Source organism: Gambusia affinis, linkage group LG04, assembly GCF_019740435.1.
Source record: "Gambusia affinis linkage group LG04, SWU_Gaff_1.0, whole genome shotgun sequence".
NCBI lineage: Eukaryota > Metazoa > Chordata > Actinopteri > Cyprinodontiformes > Poeciliidae > Gambusia > Gambusia affinis.
Window position 1 is genome coordinate 28,931,052 of NC_057871.1, and position 25,728 is coordinate 28,956,779.

The 25,728-nt window shown below is 40.8% G+C and overlaps 1 protein-coding gene across 3 annotated transcripts in view; it reads right to left on the reverse strand.

Moving 5' to 3' along the window:
- Nucleotides 1–25,728, reverse strand: part of fbxw7 (F-box and WD repeat domain containing 7) — a 97,744-nt gene that overhangs the window by 60,004 nt on the left and 12,012 nt on the right. For 2 of the 3 annotated variants that reach the window (XM_044115708.1, XM_044115709.1), the window contains exons 2-3: nt 9,764–10,006; nt 9,133–9,663 (exon numbers count right to left, since the gene is read on the reverse strand). In XM_044115708.1, the coding sequence (XP_043971643.1) occupies nt 9,133–9,663; nt 9,764–9,937 (705 nt within the window). In that variant the 5' untranslated portion in view covers nt 9,938–10,006. Of the gene's footprint in view, nt 1–5,603; nt 6,009–9,132; nt 9,664–9,763; nt 10,007–25,728 lie in introns of those variants that run through there. The other variant, XM_044115710.1, reaches the window with a different exon arrangement.

The window sequence follows — 25,728 nt, forward strand, 5'->3', positions numbered from 1 at the left end:
GCTGACATCTCCATCATATACTTTATGCATGTTTGAAACATGTTAATATGATCTTCTCACATCAAGCAGCTCATCGTCTGATCTAAACACTCCACAGCTTCATCCAGACTTCATTCCAGTGCATTGCAATGCCTTGCATCACATAAGGAAGTCAGGGAAGAAAGAATAAAAACTTGGAAAGACTAATTAGCTTTTCACTCTGTCATGCTCATCATTATGCATCTGGCTATGTGTAAACTAAACAGGCCTGGTTGTTTGTGGAGCAGCAGGATGCCCGCAGGCCAGCTTTGGGTTCTGTACACTCGGGTCCACAGAGAGCGGCGACGGTAAACGCAGCTGCTCCTTCAAGCCACGCTGCTTAATAAACACGTCTGCAGATTAAAAACTCTGAACCAGGCAGAGGCAGCAGTGAGACTGAAAACTTTCAGAAATGCACCTATAAGGTTAACTATAGTAATCAGGGCATGTTAAAAGGGACGTGTTGATGCTTTATACTTTATTTTCTGATCAATGGAGGTGCAAAATTTATAAATCTATGGTAAATAAGTCTAAAAAATAACATCATTTTGGAAGTTATCCAGTAAATATTATTAATGGTAACTAAATGGAATTCATATGTAACTTCTTAAAGGGGCAGTATAATATTTTTTCCAGGCACATAGTGCCATTTTATAGCACAATCAAGGAACTATGTTACTTTCAATTGCTATAAAATGCTGTATATTTATCAAATAGGACGTAAAAGAAATTTGTTCTGGGAGGTGGAAGTTCAGAAGTTTGGAAACTGCAGCTCTGAGGAGGAGCTACGTCTCGAAGGCAGAGGTTGGTCCACCCAAGCGATTTGCACAGCTGAATGGTTGGACTCCACAATTTTTCCACAAAACCACTAACTTTGTGTTTGTAGTACATTTGTTGTTTCACTCCATGCAGTTTTTTTGATTTTTTTTTTTCATTTTCATTTTAAACAGTTATGAGGCGCAGGGACAAAACGTGAAGCTGCTGCTGCGCACCAGTCTGACTCTCCTCGCTCATCTTTTCACTCCAGTTGGATTGTTGACCGCAGTACAATATGACATGGACCATGTCATACGGCGCTGTAATCTGGGTTACCCTCCACTGACTTCCAGGTCAAAATAGGTGAGGAGATTAATCTGGATAATGTAATATTAACATGTTAAACTTTTTAGGTTCATTCCATGCGTTAACATTGATAGCGTCTGGTTTACATTCAAAGTCTATGTGGAGGCACGTCCAGGGCCGTCATCTAGTGAGGAGCGATTTGAAGCATTCTGATCGTTTGACTTGTCCGACAAATAGGCCGACCACTGAAAACAATGGCTGAGGTGATTTTGACGTGTCTGACTTGTCCTCCACATGCCTCCATACAGACTTTACATGTAAACCAGATGCACCTGATGCGTGAAACGCTAGGTGTAGAGCAAAATGTTAAACATCTGCATTGAAAGCATTGGACACATTTTGAACGCGCGACCTTAAATATGGCACCACAGCAACAGTGGGATGGGTTAGATCAAACCACGTTGGTGTGAGAGAAATGCCCAAGTCAGAGGTCAGCAACTCCACTCTGCTGCTCCAACGCAGCTGAATCAGACGGCTGAGTGACCTCTTTGGCCTGTCAGCCAATTTAACCATCCAGGTGGAGGTCTGGAGCTGCTGAACTCTCTCTTGTAGGGAACCAGACACTGAGAGGAAGCGGCTAAAGAAAGCTCCAGCACACCCACAACACCTGCTCACATGGCAGATGCATTCTGCTGATGGCTCTAGACGCAGACACAGCTGCAGTGGGCACGTCCAGATTGCCTTACCCGACAGGCCTGTAGCTCGGGGAGCCGGGGCGTGGTAAAGTGGCACCTCCAGTCATTAAGGATCTATATCATGGCAGCCATTTCCTTCAACAGCTGGAGCTACATTCCTGTTTCCGGAAGTTCAGACATAGTGGGAATTCTCTCTGTAGCTCTTTAACCCGGAGAAGAGGACCTCTGTTTTAATGAACGGCTGGTTTGAATCATGGAATCCAAGTCTTAGATGACTTAACCTCAAATTAGATCACTTGAAAAAAGCTTCAGGATTTTAAATTATAGTTTAGCTAAAATAAAAGCGTAAGATTAAAAATTTCATATTTTTAAACCAAATATAGAAGTTCTAGTTTCATAAAAGCAAAAGTTTGAGATATTTTACAAATACATACGTTTCTATTTGATGATGGACAGAATTTTTAAACTGTTTGTTTGATTGGTCAGCAGGATGTCCAGGATTTCCTCTACGTGTAGCTGATTGTAGCGAACAGCCGTGGCTAAATAAAAGACGCTACAAACTTCAGAATGGACTTTTCTTGGGCTTTTTTACATTAAAACAGTGTAAAGCATTTTACTTATGTAGTCAATAGTTGTTAAATTATACTAAACCTATTAAGAGTTTGAAATAAAGTTAAGTAACATGAAACATTAAAATGTACTTATTTCAAAAAAAGCAACATCGGCAGTGTCTGTCTGTCTGTCTGTCTGTCTGTCAGGTTGTGAAGCTGGATACTTTGCGCTGCGCAGGTTTCAGGTGTGAAGAAAAACTAGAGACAGTCAGAAGGGAAAGTTGGATGCATTTCAGCACAAGCTTGTGAAAACAACCCTAATGACCCTAATGACAGTAAAATGTTTATTAATATAGTTTGGTCATCATGCGTAATGTTTCAGATGCATTTTAAAGGCTCTGAAACCCTGATGTTGACTCTTCAAACTGTAAGAAGTACTGACAAAATACGTCTGGATACGTTTTGTTGTGTAAATACCAAGAGTGGAAAATATGATTAGCAAACCATCATGATAGCAGGAGTCTAAGCTAATTGCTGCTTTAAGCTGCAACTCTGTTGCTCTGAGTTTGTGTTTAATGACTGAAAGTTTTGGGGTTCTTTCATGCATTTTCAATGCCAAAAGACAAACTACATAAAAAGAAAAAGGAGAACTGCTGAAGTAAATACTTTGCATCAGAACTAATGAAAACACTGAAACGAAAGGACGAAGATTAAAACTGTGTTTTGCTATCAGCCATTTGTTCTCAAGATATGATTTCAGGCTAATTTAGTTAAATTATACCAGAGGGAGCCATTGGAAGTTCCCTGTGAAGCTATTTATTGACAGCTATACACAGCAGAGGCCACAGAGGAGACAAGGGCCAGGAACTCCATGAACCACCATGACTTAGTTTACCCCACAACGTGCACAGAGCAACTACTCTTACTTTGACTGGATGCCTGGTCATTCGGCTGGGTTTGGTTCCAGTCGAAGACCACACCCAGTCTGCATGGCTGTTCTGTCATCAGAGTGAAACTCTGCCCATTAACCAGCATTCACATGCTGACTAAAATAGAAAAGTCTGAGCATGAGTTATGTTTGAATGTTTGAATTTGGGTTAACTGGCTCCTCTGGGATCAGAAGTACAACTAAAGGAGAAGGGGTGTAGTAGTAAATGCACAACAATTAAATTGACTGAATAAACTGAATTACATGTGAGATTTCTCTCGATACTTAATGAAAATGATTAACTGTCAGGAGAACTGAACAGATATGCAATGGTAAGTTACATGAGGATGAACCGGGTCACTTACTGGTTGACCAAAAGGAAATGGAAACGGATCAGGAGGACCACAAGGCAACATGGCAGCTAAGACATGGAGGAATCAATGCTTTTCTCTCATTAGCTGTAATCACACTACAATATGTACGCAAAGCTTTGTCACCATTACACTAATATCAAAAACTATTTTGCAATTGCTACATTTCCATGAAATAAGTCAAGAGAAAGCTCACTGAGCAATGATCCTCCAACTACTTCCTGTATTCTTCTTCATGGTTTGCGCCAGCGGCGGTTTCCGGTTGTTGATCATGTAATAAGTGTTTCCAATGCAGTGTTGCAAAACAAGCCAATTTTAAAACAAACAAAACTTTTTTTTTATTGAAAAAGGGTTTTTCTAATCAAACAATTATTTTTTTCTAAAACTGGCATGTTTCTATTAAGCAAATTTATTTTCAAAATGTCAAATTGCATAAGTATATGATCAATGGAAATGCAGCCAGTGATACAAACACATGGAAACAACTTTTACTTTCTATGAAACTCTGTTGAGTGGACTTAAAGCCATTCTGATCCATGTGTGCTGAGGCTACTAACCATCAGGGTAGTTCGATCATCAGCAGGACTTTTGCTGAATAGTGAGAAATTAATGGCGACTATTATTACCTCAGTTTTGTTCTGAACTTCCTACTTTGTCACAACGTTCCCGCCATTTATGGTAAGTCTAAGCATCTCAGCCCCATATCTACTACTGACACGTAAAATATGCACGCATCTTGCAGAAATGATTATGACTGCTTTGAACCTAATCTCAATCCTTTATAATTAAATACTTCTTGTTTTACCCTGATATTTTTCACAGTTGTGTTCAAAGATTTGTGACAAATAAAAAAGTTATATTGATTGCGCACATGTTTGTTCTTGAAGAAGAAAGAATAAAACTAGGAATGGGAGTTGGTTTTATCCTCGAAGCAATTTCTAGAGTTACACAAATGAGTTCGACTGCTCACATTATTTCACTGATAAAGCACACGGGGCGGAGGGAATGTAGAGGTCCTTCAGCAGCAGTAAACTAGGATCTTAAAATGGAAACAGCAGCTCAGGTGTAAAGTTGCAACTCTCGATGTCTTTAACGCGTTCAGGACTTGAGAACTTAACATCGAATGGACAAAAAAAATTGATAACTATAGACCTGTCTGGCAACTGAACCAACTTAATCAAATATGCAGTCAAGTCTTCTGAAATGTGCAAATTGGTCAAATTAATATATAGTTTCATATCACTCAGCGTCACATGCAGCCGATGCACACATTATAACCAGTTTTTACATCAGACGGGTGTCTTGTGACATCTCTATGAATCACTGTGCATTAATCTAGATGAACATCAAGCTGACTGAATTCAGCAGGAATGTTAAAGTAGACTAAAATAGGCCCAGTCCTTTCTGCTACATGGTCGTCATCTGCTGGAGGCGGAGCCACAGAGAGCAGACCGTAAATGGGAAACGGAAACAACGGACAAAAAGACAAATCTATGTCCTACCACATTCAGCACCATAATCCTGATACAACTCAAGCTGCTGTTCACATCCTAATTATTTTAAAATTATAAATCATGACTAGTACTGAAATACTTTGGTAGCTTTGTCTCAAATTTAGCAAAAATGTTTGTCAGATAAGTATTTATCAATCCCTGTGAGGAAAAGAGATAATTATATTTTGCTAAGATGTGGTCAAGAGAATGTGTTGAATAGAGTTCAGCAGATTTATGTAGTTATTCAGCAAATCAGTGGTTACTTAACAGTTATATGCCGTTATTCACCGTTATTCAGTAAACATCTGCAGTTGTTCAGTATTATTCAGCAGATCTCTGTAGTTATTAACCGTGTAGTTATTCGGCAGACATTTTGAGTCTGCCTGTGAGTGAGCTCTGGCCTCTGCAGTGATCTCTGATATTTCAGGATCAGCGATTAAACTGAAACCAAAGTGCATTTCTCTCTGGTGACGGACGCCACTCACCCGTCTGCGACAGAACGGTAGACCTTGCGCGATGATATTGATGCTAAAGATCTTGAGCACTTTCTGGGGCGGTAACGATTTGGAGGCGACGTCCTTGGGGTCTGGCAGGTCCAGGGCCTGGCTCTCCTGCGGGACACGTACAGCCTTCTCCTTCTCAGAGGCAGCATTTGGCATCTTTGCCCGAGCACCCGACGACGAGAAACGGGGAATGGGGCAATGCCGCAGCATTGCAGAAAATACGCAAGCCTTCTAGTGGATCATGTCCAGAAAGAAAGGGAAGAAGCTCTAAAACCTTTCCCAGCTCCTCTTGGTATCTTCCAGATATCTCAACGCGGCGCTTGTTGAGCTTCGACCAGATCAGAAACTCGTCCGGCCGTCTGCCTGGCAGTCTTTAAAGTAGTCTGTGAGGTCAGAGTGTCAGCTTAGCAAAGCACAGCAGCTGATGTCAGAGTCTGAAAAGAGGATGGGCCCAGTCAGACCCAGCTCTCATGACCCCTGGGTGCTGGAATGTGCACCAGGACTCGTCTGACACAGCACACGTGTGATCGGGGTGATTTTTTACCAGGGTCATTCTGTCACCACTCTGACCCCTTCAACCTGGAGACTCAAGTCACTGGATATCACAGGGGCTCAGTTCCTAAACAGACAGCAGACAACAAACCCTCATCTGAACCTCACGAGTCGGCCGCAGAGAAGACGTTAGGGGTTTGTTAGGAGTTTAGGATCTCTGTGGGAAGGTGCTGAGGAAGGCTGGTCAGGCTTCAGCAGCAGATATCAGTAGTTCAAGGTTATTCTGAGCAACACGGGCACCTGAGCAAGAACGCCCATTATTTAAAGCTGCAGAAGAACATCACGCTAAAACACAAAGAAAAGCACAGCTTCTTCTTCACTCAGTCTGAACACAAGAACTTTACCGGTAAAAATATTCACGAAAGAAGACGTTTACTGGGGAGAAGTGGAGCAGAAGTAGAGTGGTGTTGTTCTTTAAGGTCAGTATGCAGCACAGGTAACCAGAGACTGAAACTCTCTTCTGCTCTCGCACTATTCCCTGCTGTAACTCGATAACCCAGAATATGCTAACAGACTCTTGTGCACAACTTGAGTTCTCGTGCCTTGTCGTTGAACCATTTCTTTCACATTTTAGGTTGAAATGAGTTGATGGAGAAACCACAGAGATGACTGGTTTCCCTCAGCCTATTACCAGCCTGGTGGACCACCAGGTTTTACTTGCGCCCCCACCAGGCTAGTTGTAGTGAAATAAGCACCAGTTTCAAGAGGAAAGTGAAGGTAAGAAAACACTTGAGTTGTACTCAAAGTCAAGAAAATAAAGTCCTAACCTTTAACTACAACCATGCCCTGATGGACAATGCAAACTGCATTTATTACTGTGCTTTAATATGAAGCAATGCTTTTTATTTTATCAGGAAAACCAATAACATGGATCTAGCAACAAAAATAAAACTCAATAAAATTCGCAAAAATCTAATGAACCAATGTCGCCCTCTGGTGTCAAATATGGGCATAATACCACCCAACTGCAGACAAAAATACCCCACTAACCAAATATATCCCTTCTTTTAGACATTTTTCTATCAACCAAACAAATAAAAGTAATAAATATTATGTGGAAAACCAAAGGTACGCTTTAAGTACCAAAAAAACAGAGAGAAGTTGGAAGGACAGAAACACTTAGCAAGTTGCTTGTGAGGCCAGAAAGGTTGAGAGTTTGATATTTTCCTGCATTCTCCCATGTACTAGTGGGCAGCAGGGGTTGCACGTTCAGTATGGGGGGATGTTTATTGCCAAATCAATTTTCTAAATTTAAAATGTTTAATAAAAAAAATAATAATAATTTTAAGACCTCGTCCAATTGACAGGCAATAAGTTTCCACGTACCTATGCTAGCTAGTTACCTAGCTAGCTAGGACCCATGATAGCTAATAACTAGCTAGTTACTTAGCGGTAAGTAGTTGAGGCTACCGGCATTGTTGCCTCAACTGTCTTGAGTTAAAGAACACTTAGAAGAGATAACTTAAACTATTACCTGACAGAAAATGCTGCAATAACATATGTATATATATATATATATATATATATATATATATATATATATATATATATATATATATATATATATATATATATATATATATATATATATATATATATATAGTAAAAAATTACTCTAAAAGGTACAGAAATTTTAAAAATTCTAATATTTTACAAAACTAAACAGTCATGTCAAGACAAAATTTAAGACCTGTGATTTATATATTAAAGGCACAAACTTACTTTTTCTCAAGTGACTTTAAGACTTTTTAAGGATGTGTGGGCATCCTTGCAGAGAAAAGTTTGTTCCAGCCTGGAGGATCCTGATCAACTCCTCCAGTCCACCTTAAGCTTTGTCCCAGCAGGGACATTAAACACCTTAAACAAATACCGCACATGCCCAATCAAAGTGGACATTTTAGTTCTTTTTCTCATTCAGAGTGATTCCTAATGCTTGCAGCGTGAAGGCAGCAATAGTCCACTAGATGGAGCTGGAGATCCATGCTGGGCCAGGTTTAAAAGGATATGAGTCCCTGGACTCTATCCACTAGAGAAAAATCATTAATGCAGATTATAGGATATTAATAATTAGTTCTATAATTAATTAGTTCTGAACTGATGACGGTTGGTTTAATTCATTTCTTGGTCATTAACATGCAATACCCCCCCCCAAAAAAATGACTATACCTTCATCATTTTCAAAACTGAGTGTTGTTTATATTCATAAAAATCCCCAAATATTATTACAACTCACCAGATAAGGGTCTGTACCTGCTATATAAAGTACAATAAGGGCTGGACAATATGGCTAAAAATGTAATATCAATTTAATCAATTTCATATCAATCAATGTCAATAATTTATCCCTTGTCTTTGGTTTTAAGTATTGAAATCCTGCCAAACTGGTGGTTTCAGACCTTTCCTGTTTTATCCAGTTTTGACTCAGTCCTAATGTTTTTTTAGTTTTAAGCAGTTATGAGTCACAGTGATGAAACCTGAAACTTTGTTGATGCTACCATCTTGCTTAGCTCACCATGAGAGGTTGATCGACTATCACCTTTTCTGTGCCTACGTCCACCAGAATGCTGTGCGGTTCTGGTTTAGAGTTCAATGATTATTCTGTATACTGAAAATTCTATAAGATGTATTACCTATTGATATCGATCACGTGTCAAAATCATTAATGATTATATATTATTAATGATTTATTGTACTGCAAAACACGCATTCACTAAAAACAAACAAAAAAAAATTGTGTCCCCCCCCCACAAAAAATTTTTGGCCCTGGGCTACTGCCACTGTTCCAGACTCTGACCAAGTTCACAGCTGAGCAGGCAGCAGCCTGTGGCGCTGACCTGAGTGTTTCTGCAGCTGAGCAGGTTGTGGTGCCAAGATAAACTCTGGGACGTCCCCGCTGACTCCACAGGGGGGCTCTGGTCTGCAGAGCAGCAGGACAGAACCAGCAGCAGTAGCAGCTTACCTTCTTGCTGGAAGAACTTTGGTGTGGACATCCCATCTCCTGATTCCTACTGGGGACAGACACGCTGTTCCTGAGGGAGGGGGAGCGCAGCCCTTCCTCTCCCTCTCCCCCCTCCTCTTCCTCCTCCTCTTTCCCACTCTCCGCTGAATGTTCAAACTCATCGCTGTCTTGGTCCATCTCCTCATCATCCTCCTCTTCTTCCTCCTCCTCTTCTTCTCCCTCCTCCCTCCCATGCTCCTCCCCTCTCTCTGTCCTTCCCTCTGTGTCTTCCTCCTCTTGGTGACTGCTGCTGTTGTTGTTCTCCTCCTCTTCCTCCTCCTCCTCCTCGTCCTCCTCCAGGGGGCGCTGTCCTTGGAGCTGCCTCTGCTGGTCCGTGCCCCACTGCCACCGGCTTCCCTTGCCGTCCCCGGTGACTTCGCTCAGCGGCCCTCCTCGGCCCTCCCCCCCCTCACCATGAGGGCCGTTGCTGGCTCCGGACTCGCCAGGCGCCCATGGCTCCTCCCGCTCGCCGTCAGCCAGCGACGCCTCCGGCTGATTGGGACCAGAGAAGAAGAGGGGGAAAAAAACAGACAACATTCTCATGAGAAAGTGTTCGTCCCTATTTTTGAGGTTGCGTCTGCTGAGGCCTCACCCTCTGCCGCAGCTCCTCTTCCTCCACCACTCGGTTAACGTGCTCGTCCTCATCGTCCTCGGCCGCCTGCTGTGGTGCCCGGGTGGTGGAGGAGGCGTTACCTCGCACGGCCTGACCCCCGAGGCCCCGACTGCGCCTGCTGCTGCTGCCCCCCGACAGCAGATCCTGGTTCATTTCCAAAAGCCAGCTTGCTACCTCCTGGACCTTCGCTAGGCTGTCTGAGGAGGGGAAGGGCTTGGCATTCTGCAGGAAACACACAGAGTGGGTTAACGTTGGATAAACTCCACATAAACAGTTCAGAGAGGGAATGAGTGGGGTTCAAAGATCATTCCAAATTCTTCTCCCCAAGGCTGCTGCAATATTACAGATAATGAAATCCTGCATTTTAAACTTTAATTTCTTTAAAACACAAGTCTGTGGAAGCCAGGCTTCAATTGGGGGATGCAAACAATTAAATCATTTACAATTAACTGTCGATTAATGGTTTAATAGATTAAAATCTGTTCCATTTGATTGACTAATAACGTCCGCTTATCCTTCGACTGTCGATTAGTGTTGTAGTTTGGATCCCATCCAGCAGAGGGCGCTACTTGTCGTCCTTAAGAGGCACAGCCAGCTGATACAGAAGCAAAGATGGCTTCTGTATCAGCTGAAGCCATCTTTGCTTCAGCTGAGACAAAAAAGGTAAAGGGCAGAAAAGGGTAAAAAGAAACGGTCCAACCAGAGTCCGTTGTGGGAACATAACTGCGCTTTTTGCTGTTCTGTTTTGAAATATAAACATTCAAGCTCTTTAAGTTACCAACTTCAGTTAATAGCGCTCAATCAACCAAGCTGCAAGAAGGAGCAGCATTAACTTCTCAACCAAAAATGTATGATGTGCTACAAAAGCAAGGATAACATGACAGAAACGAGGAGGGGAAAAAATGTAACATCACTGGGGAAAAAAAATGCATGTCAATAATCAAGGTTGTCGTGAGTTAACTTCAGAGCTAAGTTTTAACATTCCGTCTAACAGAATATCTTTGTGTTCATGGGGAACAGAGACATATAGTGCTTAGAATATTTTATACCTTTCATCTTTTACTTTTCTATTCAGCAACCTAAGAGGTTTTTGTTTTTTTACTTTATAACTATGACAATTTATAATTTCTGGTTCATTCAGTCAATATTTGATACAGCAGACACAAAATAATGTTTTCTTTTTAATTCATGATATTAAAAATTTGAAAATTTATGTTAAGACAAAACAGTCGGCCCTCTGAGGGAAAACTCAAGTTTTTAAGAAAATGGCTGCTCATCAATAAATTGCTAATTTATCAATAAGATCAACCCACTTTAGTTTAACTCAATCATAACTTGCATCCTTAGCTTCAACAGATTGCTTATCTGTGACAGGAATCAAGTTATTTAGTTCCATTGTAATTGTTGTTAAAGTGTCTATGAGAGTCTAAATCAGTATGGAAACCTCTACCTAATCCAGACTGTGACAAATTAAGACCTAATGTTTACCCACAACCCACTTCACCAGAAAATGGATGAATATTGGAAGGATGCTGACGTCCTTTATCGTCTCCAGTTCACAATAAAAGCTTCGACCTTGAGGGGAGACTCGCAGGTAGTTTTGAAAGGCCTCTCCTCTCTGCCTGTCTGGCCGATAGACCCGCTGCTGCTGCTGCTGTTGCTGCGTAGTGGGAAGCATTAGACCTAGCTCGGATTGCACGGCCCCGTCTCTCGGGACCGCCTAGAAAAGGAAGACTATGAATAGCTGAAATTTCTCCGCCTTTTACTGGAACGACCAGGATTCTGTAGCCGGTCCTTCGCACAGCTGGAACTGTGCTTCCTAGTTGCTGCTGCAGATGAACATGCTGTGAAACAGGCAAACACAACTAAGGTCTGACATCGATCACTAAGCGCATTCCAGCGTTGGCCTTCAAATAACACAGCAGCTAGAACAAACGACACAAATTGTTCTTTTATTGAATCTTAAAGCCGTTTAGATTGTTTTACTGTCACAGACAGGCAGATTAAATACCCACTGTGTTTCTGTGAGGAGAGAACACATCAGCTGGCAAACAGAGAGCAGCATGAAGAGTGAAGAGCTGCTTTGATCCTAACAGAGAGATCAATGCTCTGCTACAGTCAGACAGAGCCTGGCTCATCGTAGGAATGGATATTTATCATGTCATTTATCATTTATTGTGATTAATTTCTTACCATGATAATGATTTTGCTGCATCGCTGTCACGATCATTTCTAAATTATGTTTTAAAAAGATTGTCTGTATTGTCAGGATCTTTCTCCACAGTTTGTTCAATTAGAGTATCAATAAATACCAAGACATTTGAAAATATTCTATCAATATGCATCTGGTAGAATGTTCAATAATTTTATTGAACTCCAACGCAGAACTGCAAAGCATTCTGGGGGATGTGGGGAGAAAAAAGAAAGACTTTAGTCACTCAACCTTTAATGGCTGAGCTACGAAGGAGTGACTGAGTTGGTTCATGGCACCAACTCAGTCACTCCTTGGTTACCTAGCAACAGCCTGTTGAGTAACTTGCGCAGCAGCAGTTTCAGGTTTTGCCACCGTGCCTCATAACTGCTTATAAGTAAAATAATAAAGATGTAGATAGAAAAGCAGATGAAACAGGAAATGTTGCACCATCAGTTTGCCACGATTTCAGATATTTAAAACAAAACAAAAAAAAACTAATAAATAATTATTGATATTGACTGATATGGAATGCTTGTATCGCGATACGTTTTTCAGCCACACTGTCCAGCCCTCTTGACTGCGGTCCTAAATAAGAACATTACTAACAGGAATGTTTTTCTAGAGCAGTATTTGTATTTTGTGGGATTATGGTTGCTGTGTTATGCAGTCACAGGCAGACAGCTACCAAAAAAAAAAAAAGAAATAGTTCTTATTGTTGCATTTATCATTATCACAATGCTATATAACCAAATATCACTCAAAAAACTAATCAGAAACTTCTATGTCCAATCTTTCCAGGAATTAGCCACTCCCACATCAAAAGCACAACACACTGATTCACACACCATTATAATAAAGTATGCTAATGAATATTTTAGGAAAAAATTATGATGCGTCCTATAATCTCACTTTAACACTAGTCATTAAATAACCTTTTTCATTAATCAGAGGAAATAATTTTAAACCCTTTGGGTTTGGAGACTTGATATAAAAATGATTTCTTTATATCAAACAACATTATGTTTCCAAACTCTTAACAAAAGTCACAACCTGTCTGTGCTGCAATCTGTGCTTGTGTGAATTTGTTTGCTTGACTTGACATCAACTACAGTTTCAAAAGAAAACTGCAGCACAGAGAGTCTACTTCAGTCTCAGACGAGCCGAGTCAAAAGGCCCTTTTTCACAGTTTTAAAAGCCCTGAAGGTTTGAAAAACAGCAGCACATCACGGTAGGTGAAGAGAGCAGAGTCTGCTAGGTTTCATCAACTGTCACAGAAACAGACAAGATGCAAAACACACACACACACACACCCATCAACTGATGGCAATTAGCAGTCAGTAGCTGTGTTTCCATTAATAATCTGCACAAAACTGTCGATATACTGATAATCAGTCTATAAAAAAATAAATAAATAATAATCTCGCAATTGCTGTATTTACATTAAATACATTTACAGACAAATGAGATACATTCATATTTCAGCCACAGTTCTTTCAGCTCATAATTGCTGAAAGAACTGTTACTGTCTTGATGCAGGCTCTTCTCGCCTCTAATCTTAATCCCATTTATTGAACAAAGTATCTGCCAGAGAAATTCATCAATCACGAATGACTTCTTGAACATAATATGTAGTGAGATGTTACATTTTACGTGTGAGGCATTCTGTCTCTGTGCATCTTGATCATACATCAGGCCAGATAAATGGACTGACTGGCCCACATCTGATCTCCATGTTGAGTAAAGCTGATGGAGGGAGCTGGAGGCGTCATGTAAGGGTGGAGGAAAGGAGAGGAAAGTCTGGCTCCATTAGAGCGAACATCGCCACGGCAATTTTTAACAATAACATTGCAACTAAGTGGTTTCCTGATTTGGTGGAGTGTTGCTTGTGATTGAACAGCTGACTCGCTCATAACCTTGCCATGTTCAGACTGAAACCACGTCTGTGCACTGTAGACAATATTAACATTCTGAAGTGGCTTTCAAGGTTTATTTTTCTAATGTTATTTTCTCTCTGCTGAGCCTGCTGTTTAAGTACTTCACCCTGTTCTAACATTCATTATGTTTGCGTTACAGACTGTATTAGTTTCATATTGTTTTAATGATTTGAAGTGCTGCTTGAACCTGTTATTTTGTAATCATGTTACTTATTTCTTTTTTTTTTCCACTTTAGTCTTTCAAGTATGAGAAATTGGACTTAACTTCATGTTTTTGTTATTTGAGTAATTTCTTGGATGGTTACTTCTTTACATTTATCTGTTACAATGTAAATTGTTTGTAGTCTTTCTTACTGCCCACCTCTGAGTGACACTAACATCCAGAGCCGGGCAGTAACTAGCTACACTTATTGTTATTTGAGTGAAAATATGTTGGAGTGATGCTTCTCTTACTTGAGTATAATTTTTGTGTTCTCTGCCCACCTCTGAGTGACACTAATGTCTATAAACAGCTCTTCTCCAGAACTGTCCCTCATCTATTTTCCTTTAAGTTGTTGCTATGCAACAACTCATCAGCATCCTTTGTGAATTTTCCTGGAAAGCAGAGAACCGGCCTTCTAGTGCAACAGACAAGCTGCCAGGAAGACAGAAAACAACTAACATCTCTGTGGCTGCTGGCTGTGAACAACCCATCGCAGAGAAAACGGGGAACCCTCGAACGCACCGCCAGGATCAGCACCAACTCTAAAACATCCAGCATGTTATTAGAAAAAGCTTTTCTTCAGCTGGAGTGGGGTTAGGTGGGCAGCAGCAACCATGGTCAACCACAAACAGACTGAAGGCATCCATTTAAATAAATGGGCAAACTGAAAGCAGGTCCACTGTTGTCAAGGCAGCCAGACAGCCTTTAAATCACCTGCTTCCATTAAAGAATCAATTTCAGCTCAGCTCTCCAGGCTGAAAACAAGAGAGGAAAAAAAACGGACGCTGGCCTTTTAAACTCCCACTTCCTGCTTTGAGCCGTAGCCCCGGCTGCTTGGCGGCGAGGCGCTGACAGCGGTTACCTTGGTTGGAGGCCGGCGGCCAGCAGCCAGGCGCTGCAGCTGCTCCGAGGTCTGGCTGCAGGAGAGGAGGTCCGAGCAGCACGCCGAGCGGCCCAGTCTCTTCATCAGGGAGGAGATGATGCCACAGCTGCAACCGCACATGGACCCGCTCATGGGGGGCCGGGCCGCGCCGGCGTTAGGGACCGCAGCGGCGGGGGGAAAGACGGGCTGCGGGACGCGGCTGCTGCCCGCGTCCCGCCGCCAGGCAACCTCCTCGGAGCTGGAGTGGGACCCGGCTGGTTCTGATCCACAGGTGGCGACTCAGAGACGCTCATAGCACGGACGGCGGCGCTCACGGTCCGTCCAAAGTAAAAAAGAACAGGTGAAGAACTAGAGTCCCTGGTGGTCCTGGTTCTCCTCGGCTCTACCTCTGCTCGGCTACGGTCCTGGAGCAGCACATGTCTCCTGCTGTTCCCCGCCTCCTCGGTTACAAACTCTCCTCCATCCACAACACGCCCCCTCCTCTGTAGTCAGACTAACTCTCCAGGCTGCAGTCTGCCGCCAGTCCCTGCAGTCTCCCGATCCGCTCCCTCTGCTGCCTGCGACCGCTGTGCAGGGAGGGATGCTACCCCCCGGCTGCAGCAGGAAACCACCCAGACTCAACTCCTCCAACTCGCTGATTTAAAAGTGCTTTTCTCCATGTGAAATTTGAGCCGGACGCTCCGTTAATTAAGGACGGATGGAATACAGCAGGAGATCCAAACCACTCTGAGCACTACAGAGACCGATAAGCAGGGGAGGATACCACAATGGGGTGGGGGGGATATACAGCAATAATCTGTCAGCGCTGTGTGAATGCAGTGTAGAACACTTAACGGGAGAGATGCTGAAAAATTCCTAATAACGCAGCAACGTCCATCACTGATGGAATAGACCAAGAGGCGACGAAAAAATAAATCCTCTGAAATGTGGCAATTAAGATCCATCCGCGTCATTAAGTGGCTAACAGCGCGCATGCTTTGATGCTGGCAGTATATCAGATATCAAAATGCATTTTCAATAGATGCCAGTTAAACATGAGTTTTAAATGCATATTTAAAACTCAAGTTTTAAATATAAATGCACAAAATTAATCTCCTCATTACTCTCAAGGGTCAAATTAACTGTTTGGGACAAGGAGGGACGCAGGGGGGAATAATGGCTGTTTTAATCCAAATTGAACTGACTGAACAAATTAAAGTTGTTTTTACATGTTTGATGAAGCCTCTGAAGCTACAACTGTGCTGTCCTGATGCAGAGATGTTTAAATAGCTTTGTAATTCAGTCTATTTATGTCTGAGTTTTTAAAAAATGAAAAGTTTAAAATCAGTTCGGCACTGTTTATTTGCATCAGATCGATATTGGTCAGATATTGGTATCAGAAGTTTTAAAAAAAAGTGGATTGATGCACAACTTTTAGCATATATTTCTATTAAAATCAAACAGACAGATGGATGCAATACTAAAAAAGGAATATGGAACATATTCTCATACTCATTGTTTTCCATACTTATCTAGGCTATTTCATGTTTTAAAAGAAAAATCAATCTCTCCATACTCTTATGGCAATAACTCGTGCTTTGAGTCATCTTTAGTGTCTTGCTGCAAGCAGAGGATGCATGATGCTAACTAATGACGGATGGAACTAGATGTCCAGAAATAACCTCAGCACTTCACTATTAAGGGGGGTGGATGTGATGGTGAGGGAGGGAGCACTGCACCATCAGACTGAAGGAACAGGGAAGCTGTAGACTCTGCAGACAGACCCTGGACTAACTAATGAGAGACGGCGCAGACACAGACTGGGCTGTAGGAAGAAGATAAAATAAAAACTTGACCTTAAATATCATATCAAGGGTCAACTTCAAAAATAAGATGACACACACAACAATGGAGTTCAATAACATGAGTAAAAAAAAGAACACAAACAGTGACATAAATATGTATTTAGCCTTTTTATACAGTGATTTCATAACAGATAGCTATCCGTTGCATGTGTTTGTATTGTTTCAAAGTTAACTCAGGGAGCAGGGGGGTGTTAACCTTGTTTCCACTCAACACCTGTCTGGAGAAATTATATTTTACTGCTTCTTCAACTGAAGCAGCAGGTAAGCCATTTTATCACAACAGTCCTTGAAGTTGTTCAACAAAATACCACAAAAAACATCCCCATCTCAAAATGAACAAATATTATCTTTATTCTGCTGCAGTTCAGACAGATGCTGAACTGCTATAAAACACCAGTTCTGTTAAAAAGGGTGGCATGCTGCAGCTTCAGGTAATCGCCCTGTTCTAATCTGAATTTATAAACTCTGCTGACTCTGAACAGCAGGCTGTCTGAACGAACACACCTAGTTAAGAACTGACTAGTAAAGGCTACAGAGGGAAAGGCCAATGAGGCCTCCTGAAAACACACAGGGATTTATAACTGAACAAAATCAATGTTAGAACAGAAACTAATTATTGCTCCTTAAAATGAACTAGTTCCAACAAATCAACAACATCTGAACTTCATGGTGATGCTGAAGATCCTAAAATCATCCAGAAAACAAAATCTGTTCTCTGGATAAAATACTGTCTTAAAGCAGCAGCATTCTTCTGCCAGGTGGATAATAGATAAGTTCTAGTTTATTATTTCGCTATAAATTAATCCTCTGGGTGACTGAAAGTAGAAGCTACGAATATAAAAGGTGGAGTGCAGCATCACAAGATGGCTTCATCTGAATTTAGGTTTACAGCTGACGCGTTGAAAGGGCGAGACGGGGTGAGTGTGCTCTGTGCCGGTTTGCGCCCCTCTTCAGGTGCGTTCGCCTCGCTTGCTGTTGCGGCGCCTGGTCGCGATTTTTAAACTCAGCGCAGAAAATGACGGACAAGCAAGCCATATTTTTAGTTGTTTATGATTGCCTAAAAGTCATAAACACAACAGTTCTTCATCCTATATGTCAGTTTTACCACACAGCCAATTTAGATATGCAGCATCAGGCATTCTTAGCTGTTTTAACCAGTTTTCCACCTCTAAAGAATATCGCCCCCTGTCGTTAAAAGAATACTGCACCAATCTGCACATCAGCTGTAAGTGCCTCACCGTTTGTGCGGCCCGTTTGCCCTCGAAGCCAACCTCTCAACGTGCAACTATAATCTCCATGTTATCATAGAACCTGATGGAAGACACCACACAGGCAGACATTCCCTTTAAACAGTCGCCTATCATCATCTCATTACAACACACCTTTAAAACAGAATGCTCTGATCTTCAGAAATGGTCTATAAAACAAGCGTATGCTCATCCGTCATCAAAACACAACCGAGGCCGAATCTTCAGAGTTTTGCTCTTTTCTTGCTCGGGACTTGAAGACAAAGCCAGGTGAAAGGGTGCCTCATTAATTATTTATGAATATTGCTTTTCACTGTGTCAGCTCCCTGCTTCAGTATTGATCCATAAACAGGAGTGTCAGTGCAGCACAACACTGGGTCTCACAGGAAGACCAGGAGCAAATCTCAAAAAGCTGCAGCTAGAGGGAGCAACACCAGCAGCTTTCAGCAGCCCAGCTGCACCAGCACATCAAACACTAGACACATATACGATCAGGACATTAACACATTAATAAAGGTCAACACGGGTATGGTGTTTAAATAAGAGCCATACTGTAATGAAAACTTTGTTCCACTGTGATCTGTGACGATTCAGGCAGGTAAAGGATTTTGAGCAACAGAGCTGATTTGAACAACTGGTGAAGACTCAGAAACATCTTTTTGTTTTGGTCTGTTTTCACTTCATTAAGTAGTTCTATTTGATGTACAGCACTTTGGTCAACTATTTGTTGTTTTTAAATGTGCTTTATAAACAAACTGGATTGGAACGTGGCGCTTAAATATCAGCTCAAAATTTTGCATTTTAAGTTTAACAAACATTAAGAAGTTAGTGAGGAGTTAAAATGGTTTCATTAAATAGTTTATAGTTAATGTACTCTGTGCTTAAAAAACATCAAATGGATTTCAAAAAATTTCCCAATTAAACAGATCCAGCCTGAACACTTAAAAGTGGACGTTACTGTCCCTTTAAGCTGAATAGGACCTCCTTAACTATGTATTGAGTGAAGGTCAAATGAGACAGATCACGTCACAGTGCCTGAAAGGATATTAAACATGATGAGTGTGCTGCACTCTAGTGGCCAAAACCATCCACTGACAGGCAGCTAAAAGACTGCCACATTGCAGTAAGGCTAAAATTAAAATAAAATTACTAAGAGAACATTTATAGACCATCATAAGAACGCTGCTCTAAGAGAAGGAGACCCATTTCCCAAACACCCAGACTATACTTGGAAATTCTGAAAGCATCAACAACACACACATTTCTGAAGATAATAAAAACTGAACTCAGTTTCTCTGTTACACACACACACACACACACACACAGTGTTGAAAGGTATTTAAATTTCACACACACAGCGTGAGCTTTAATCCTATTCCTCTGGAAAGAGTCACTTTTATTTATGAACCACAGAAAAAGTTTCCTACTGGAAATGCTCAGCAGTAATGTCTTGTTGGACCAGAAACTAAACTGACAATTTATAGCATTTATTTTCCATCTACTGTAGTTTCAGAAGAATTTCCTTTGTCACACTAACCGAAACCACAGACATGAAGCTGATTGTAATAAATAAAGGTCCAAGCAGAACTGTTTATTTCTGACATGCAGCTGCAGCAGGTTTTTTTCCCCCGTTCCGCTTCGCCACCAGATCCGTGAGGCTGGAAAACGGCTGTGCTGAATTATTTAGAGGGAATGAGTGGGTGGGAGTTGTGGGCCTGATTAGGGAATGACACAGAGAATACCGAAATCTCAGTCGCTTTCAACTCCAGCAGCAGAAAGCAGTTTACAGGACTCTGTTGGAAAACAGTGACTTCTTTCTGCTTCCGTCGAATAAAACATCTCATTATGTATGCAAGATATGTTTATCTATAAATTGCAAACAGTAAGAAACAGATGCAACTGAGGCTGTACACAAGACCATTAACTGGAAGCTGCAGGTATTTTCAGATGATTGGGAAATAGTTTCGACGGCATCAGTTGTAGTGTTCATGGCAGGCCACTACATGGCGCTATGATTTTAGCCTGTTATAATGCCGAAATGATAAAATGCTAAAATATTATTTGTCGCTAGCGTGGAAGCGAATGTCCACGCTAGCGACACTGGGTTCCATGCTAGCGACACTGGGTTCCACGCTAGCGACACTGGGTTCCATGCTAGCGACATGGGTTATTGTAACCCGTTGCCGTCTCCCATGAACGAAGTGCTCATGTAAATTAATATATTCCTTATCAGAAATCAATAGCTGCGTTTCCTTTGACAAGTTTAGCACAACGCTGTCTCCCATGGTTTTTGTTCTTGTCGACCCATTCATGCGTAGGATAAACGCTGCAGCCGTACGCTCTACGAATGTTCACTTTTACATCAGCAGAGTACTTCACACCTCCGCAGGGGTGTTACAGAAAGATTTCAAACTGCTGCTGAACTGAAGGCAATAAAGTGATTCTGATTCAAAAGAGCGGCTCCAGGTAAACAGGGAAACGGAAAAAATACTACAAATCAAATGGAATTAGGATGATTGTATTTTCTAGCCTTACATTTCCTAATCCGTCTTCCATCAATTATTGTGAAGTGAGATCACAGCAGCTGCTCAAACATTTGAAGAGGAGAAAGCTTTGTGAAATACGGCAAGCATCAGAGTGAATATTAAGTGTCAACATGTTAGAAAGTTCAATTTTGTCTAAAACAGTAGAGGAAAAAACAGGGATGCAGCGGCTAAATGAAAATGAAGTCCCAAAACGTTGTTGTAAATTATTGAACCATCGTATCTATTGTCTCTCCTTTTCTGGACTCCATGAGCAGATGGGAGAGTTTAAAGAAGATGACAAGGTTAACATTTTGATACCCGAGTGCTAGTGCACACTTTAAAAATGCAGCAGCAGCCTGAAGAAGACAACGCAGAGCGCTATCACTTTACCTTTAGATTACCAACGTGTGGCTGGAATCAATTATTCAGGAGCTGCACCACACGCCTGGGCTTTAAGAAATACTCCCCCCACAGCTCCTGTACTACAATTCTGAACACCAAGCACAAAGACAAAACAAACTTAAGCAAAATTCTAATATTTGGTGCACCCTGGACAAGGCTTAAAATGACCCAATAAAAGTAGGATGCTTCTGTTCATGATGTCTCTGATAACTTCCACTCTGTCTTGGTCAGAAGTGTGAAAGGTCTGCATCCTGCCAGGGAAGCTAACAATCAAGCACAGGGTGGGCTCTTCCCTAAGAAACTCTACATCTCAATAGGTGTGTTTCCTTTGACCATATAATTAAATTCGCTTAATGGAAACACTGCAATTTTGGGAAAACTCTTATTTGCCAACAAGAAGTTTTGGTGCTTGAATGAAAGTTTTTAATTTTTGGCCGTATCAAAATTGGTTTGTTTCGCAAAACTGCAACGGAAACAATTTTTCACATCACAACAGTCACATGATCGACAATCAGATGTTGCAACTGGTGCCAATAGGAAGTAGTTGGAGGATCATGGTTCAGCATCATTTTTAATGACTGATCTCATGATCGGACTTATTCAGGTGTGACTTGAGATTGTGTTTCTTATTTAATAGAAACAGAGCAATTGTGAAATTGTTTTGTTGACATAAGTGGAATATTGACAAAGTTTTGTGCACATTTGTAATGGAAGCACAGCTGTTGCCTCTTTCCTAGTCCATTGAATGAAATCCTGTCTCCCCTACTGTAGGAGCTGCGTGGTATCTGTCTTCTATTTTTTCTTTTTTTTTCAAAATTTCTTGTTGTTGACCTTAGAAACAAATCAATAAGGGAAAAAGCAGCTTTCAGGAAGACAGAATCATTGAGGACTATACATAAGCAGCTCAAGGTCAAAATTAGAGACAGCGAGAAGTGTACCACAGGGAGAAGCACATCAGGACCCCCTGCAATTTGCGTATTGCCATGGAGCTGGAGTTGATAATGGTATTCTGCATTTGCTTCAAGTGAGGGTCATGTTCTTTGATTTCTCCAGAACATTTAGTACAACTTAGTCTGGTTTGCTCTGTGAGAAACTCCAGAAAACACAGGAAAAGGCCTCAACAATCGACTTGTTCTTTGACTACGTCACTAACAGACCACAGTTTCTTACTGTGTGTCTGACCAGGTGGTCAGAAACACAGGGAACTGTACTCTCACCATTCCTTTTCTCTTGTGAGCAGTGGTGAACAGCCAGTACGCTCACTAACTGCATCTAGTAGGTACAAAACACCTCAAATTTAAAAAAATAGGGCTGTCACTGACCCTCGGCATTCACACTCTAGTCCTGTTGGTGGTGGTAATGCAACATCAATTGGTCTGCCAATTGGCATAAAACACAAGAAGAAGAAGAAGACTGTTAACGCATTGACAGTTGCACATGCTGCGGAAAGAAACTTTCATTTCAACCAACCACCTCGAGTTTAGAGTATCATCTTAACACCACGCACCTTTCAGAAGGAGCCTCCGCTTCATCCAGGCCGTGCCTGACAAAAGCAGACTACCGAATAAATCTGCCTCTGATAAGCTCACTGCAACTATTGCAGAATGGATTGCCATGGATTGTAGACCCACTGACATAGTTAAGGACATGGGCTTCACCAATATTTTGAAAACTGAAAATCTCAACAGATTCTACAATCCACAGTCGACACAACACTGATTAAAATTCATGAACTCTGAAACAATTAAGGAAGCAAAACTGCAGAGTGTGTCACTGTGACAGGAGATCACTGGACCTGAGTGACTAACACTATCTGGGTGTGACAGTTCATCACTAAAACTTGGAAACTTTATTAAATAAGAATCAAAATATTGATCCGTACTTAGTATTCATATGTTAAAGTATGATGTTATTCGTTTTTGTAATAAATGGTGCAACAACCAGAAGAGTTATGGAGTGGCAAGATTTATTTTTGGTTTTCATTTCAAACAATAACTATTGAGAACTAATTTTGTCTTCTAACTAAAAAGATTTATAACTCATTTATTAACTGAAGTGATTCATTTTAACAAAATGCAGTTTAAGATTAATCATGATGAAGTCACTGCTAAAACTGAGATTAAGAATGTGAATCACTTGGAAGCCCTACAAATAATTACTTACATCAGGCTGTCTTTGGGCTCAACGAAAACATCTTCTAACTTGTATTGATTATTATCTTATCCAGGGTTGGATCACAGAAAAACAGCAGGTTAACAAGTTAAATGTTATGGCATTAAGGGGAAAGAAAGCAGAGAGGAGAGCAGCAAGATAAGGAAGATGGGACTTCACGGTCTCTTCCCCAGATGGCAGAGAAAACTTTGTTACTTCTTCTTTTGACTGTAAGAGCATTAACAGAGGATCACCATACAACACCTGCAGCAGCATGTAGCAGTGAGTCACCGTCACACATGTGTCAGCCCTTCCTCTGCATCATAGATAGGAAGTGAACAATGGGCAACGGCTGGCAGCCAAGAAACATGTCTGTGCTTCTCAACTTAGTCACAATGATAATTTATCTGTCGAAAAACCTATAAAAGTTGCATGAAGGACATAATGAAGGATATTTATTAATTTCTTAAAAATGTATAGCTAAGCCTGTCGTTTACAGTGAGAATTAATCTGATTTGTTTAGAGAATTAGTCTCACGGTGAACGAAATGGGCATGATCATTTCCATTTGTACAACAGTCACTGCATATTGTTGAAAAGCTGAGAAACAATGCAAACATTTGATAACCAGGACAAAGTAGTTAGTGTGCACTGCCTGCCCCTTCTGCCTGTTTTCAGCTGAATGATAATTATTTTTTGAAATACAATTTTAGTTAGGGAGACTTCATAACCCATTTAATGAAAATATCTTTTTGTTTATTTTGGATATTTAAAATGCTTTCCAGTTCCAGTGTTAAAAATGTATATTAAAAAAAAAACTTTAATTTCTAAGGAACATTTGAGTGGACATATTTGAATTAATGAGCCATTATTAGTCAGGGTTACCCCAGTGTATTATGATGCTTGCTCATACACCTCCAAATTTTTTAACATTTTTTAAACACAAAAACACGGTGAGTCGCTTTTAGACTGCCCTAGAATCCCTACCAACAGTTTTTATGGGGGAAACCAGATTATAATAACAGTATTATTAGTTGAAAAATGTCTCCAAATAACAATATTGTTTCTCACAATAATATCTGGGACAGCCTATTGTCCAGCAGACTTTGTTATTGTGACATCCATAGACATTTTTTGGATCTATAGAAAGAAAATCATCTGAATGCTGATAAGAACTTAGAAAATAGCTTCTCAATAATTTCCTCAGACAAACGCTGAAATAAATGGTAAATATCCTGTACTTGTGTATTGCTTTATCAAGTCCAGAGGACTCCAAAGCGCTTTGCACTTTGATGAGAATTTCATTTAAGTTTAAAACCAATCAGTTGCTGACTCCAGAGTCAAAGTTACAGTAGAGCCGGAAGCATTTCTGTCTCTGAGACGCTTTAATCCCCTCAATAAATCCTGAAGTGTTATAATTCCCAGGTTTATAGCAACACAAGCTTAGCCTCATCTGGTGTTTACGAGGAGATATTTTCAACAACAAGTTTGTTAAGCTCTACGGGACGTATGCTTCGTTATGTGGTATTATGTGGCCATGTGACAGTGGTGGGGACACAAGACTGTCTGGTTGTATTTTCATGGTGTCAAAAGGATAGGAAAATATGTGCAACATCAGTAAATATAAGTTATTGGCCATGACAACATTATTAATAATGACCCAAATTTTTATATTGCACGTCCCTGATCACTACCTGGGTCCATGTGGGATAAAGCCAGTACAGTCTGCAGCTGTGTTTTATCATTAAACAATAACTAAAAATTAAATAAATAAAAGTCTGAGTTGGGGGAAAAAAAAATCAGAAACAAATACCAAACCCAACATTTTATCTACTTTATTGTATGCATCTGACTTTCAGCTGTTTAATGTGATAAACTCCAGAAACATTTTGTCTTGTTTATAATAAAGATGGCATTAAATATATGAAAACGAAATAAATAAATAAATAAATAAATAAAAATTAAACAATGAACACAGGTCTGAGCTAAAAAAAAAAAAAAAAAAGTAAATCTTGTGAATCACTTATGAGAACAGAGTTGCACAAATATTCCTTGGAACAGCTTTTCCACTGCTCCTCCCACTTGGTGTTGCACACTGCCGGCCAGCTGGCTACTTCTCTTTTAGAACAGATAAATGTGGTAGTTTACAGCATATCCAGTAGTAACATGAAACCGGAGGAGCTCCACCCAGCGCTCTTATCGCGGTGGTGCACTTCTGACTCTACAGTGAGCAGCGTTGTCTGCCCGGCGGCTAACTGCTAGCCCTGTCCTTTAATCAGCTGGTTTCAGCTGGTTCTGGATTGCAGAATGACAAAAGAGTTTAATATTCTGGGCGATAAGCACATTTATCTGAAAACCAAAGCTAGGTTTCCTGGCCGGTACAATAAATTGGTGCATTTAGTAAAATCAAAACAATAAATAAATGTTAATAACATTATTTAAATCCTTCTAACTGATAAAAGTAAAAACAACTTTGGCAATGTCATACATTTTTTCGGAGGATGAAACAATATTTTTACTAAAGTTCCCATACTATGAGACATTTCTGTAAAACCTGTTGGCA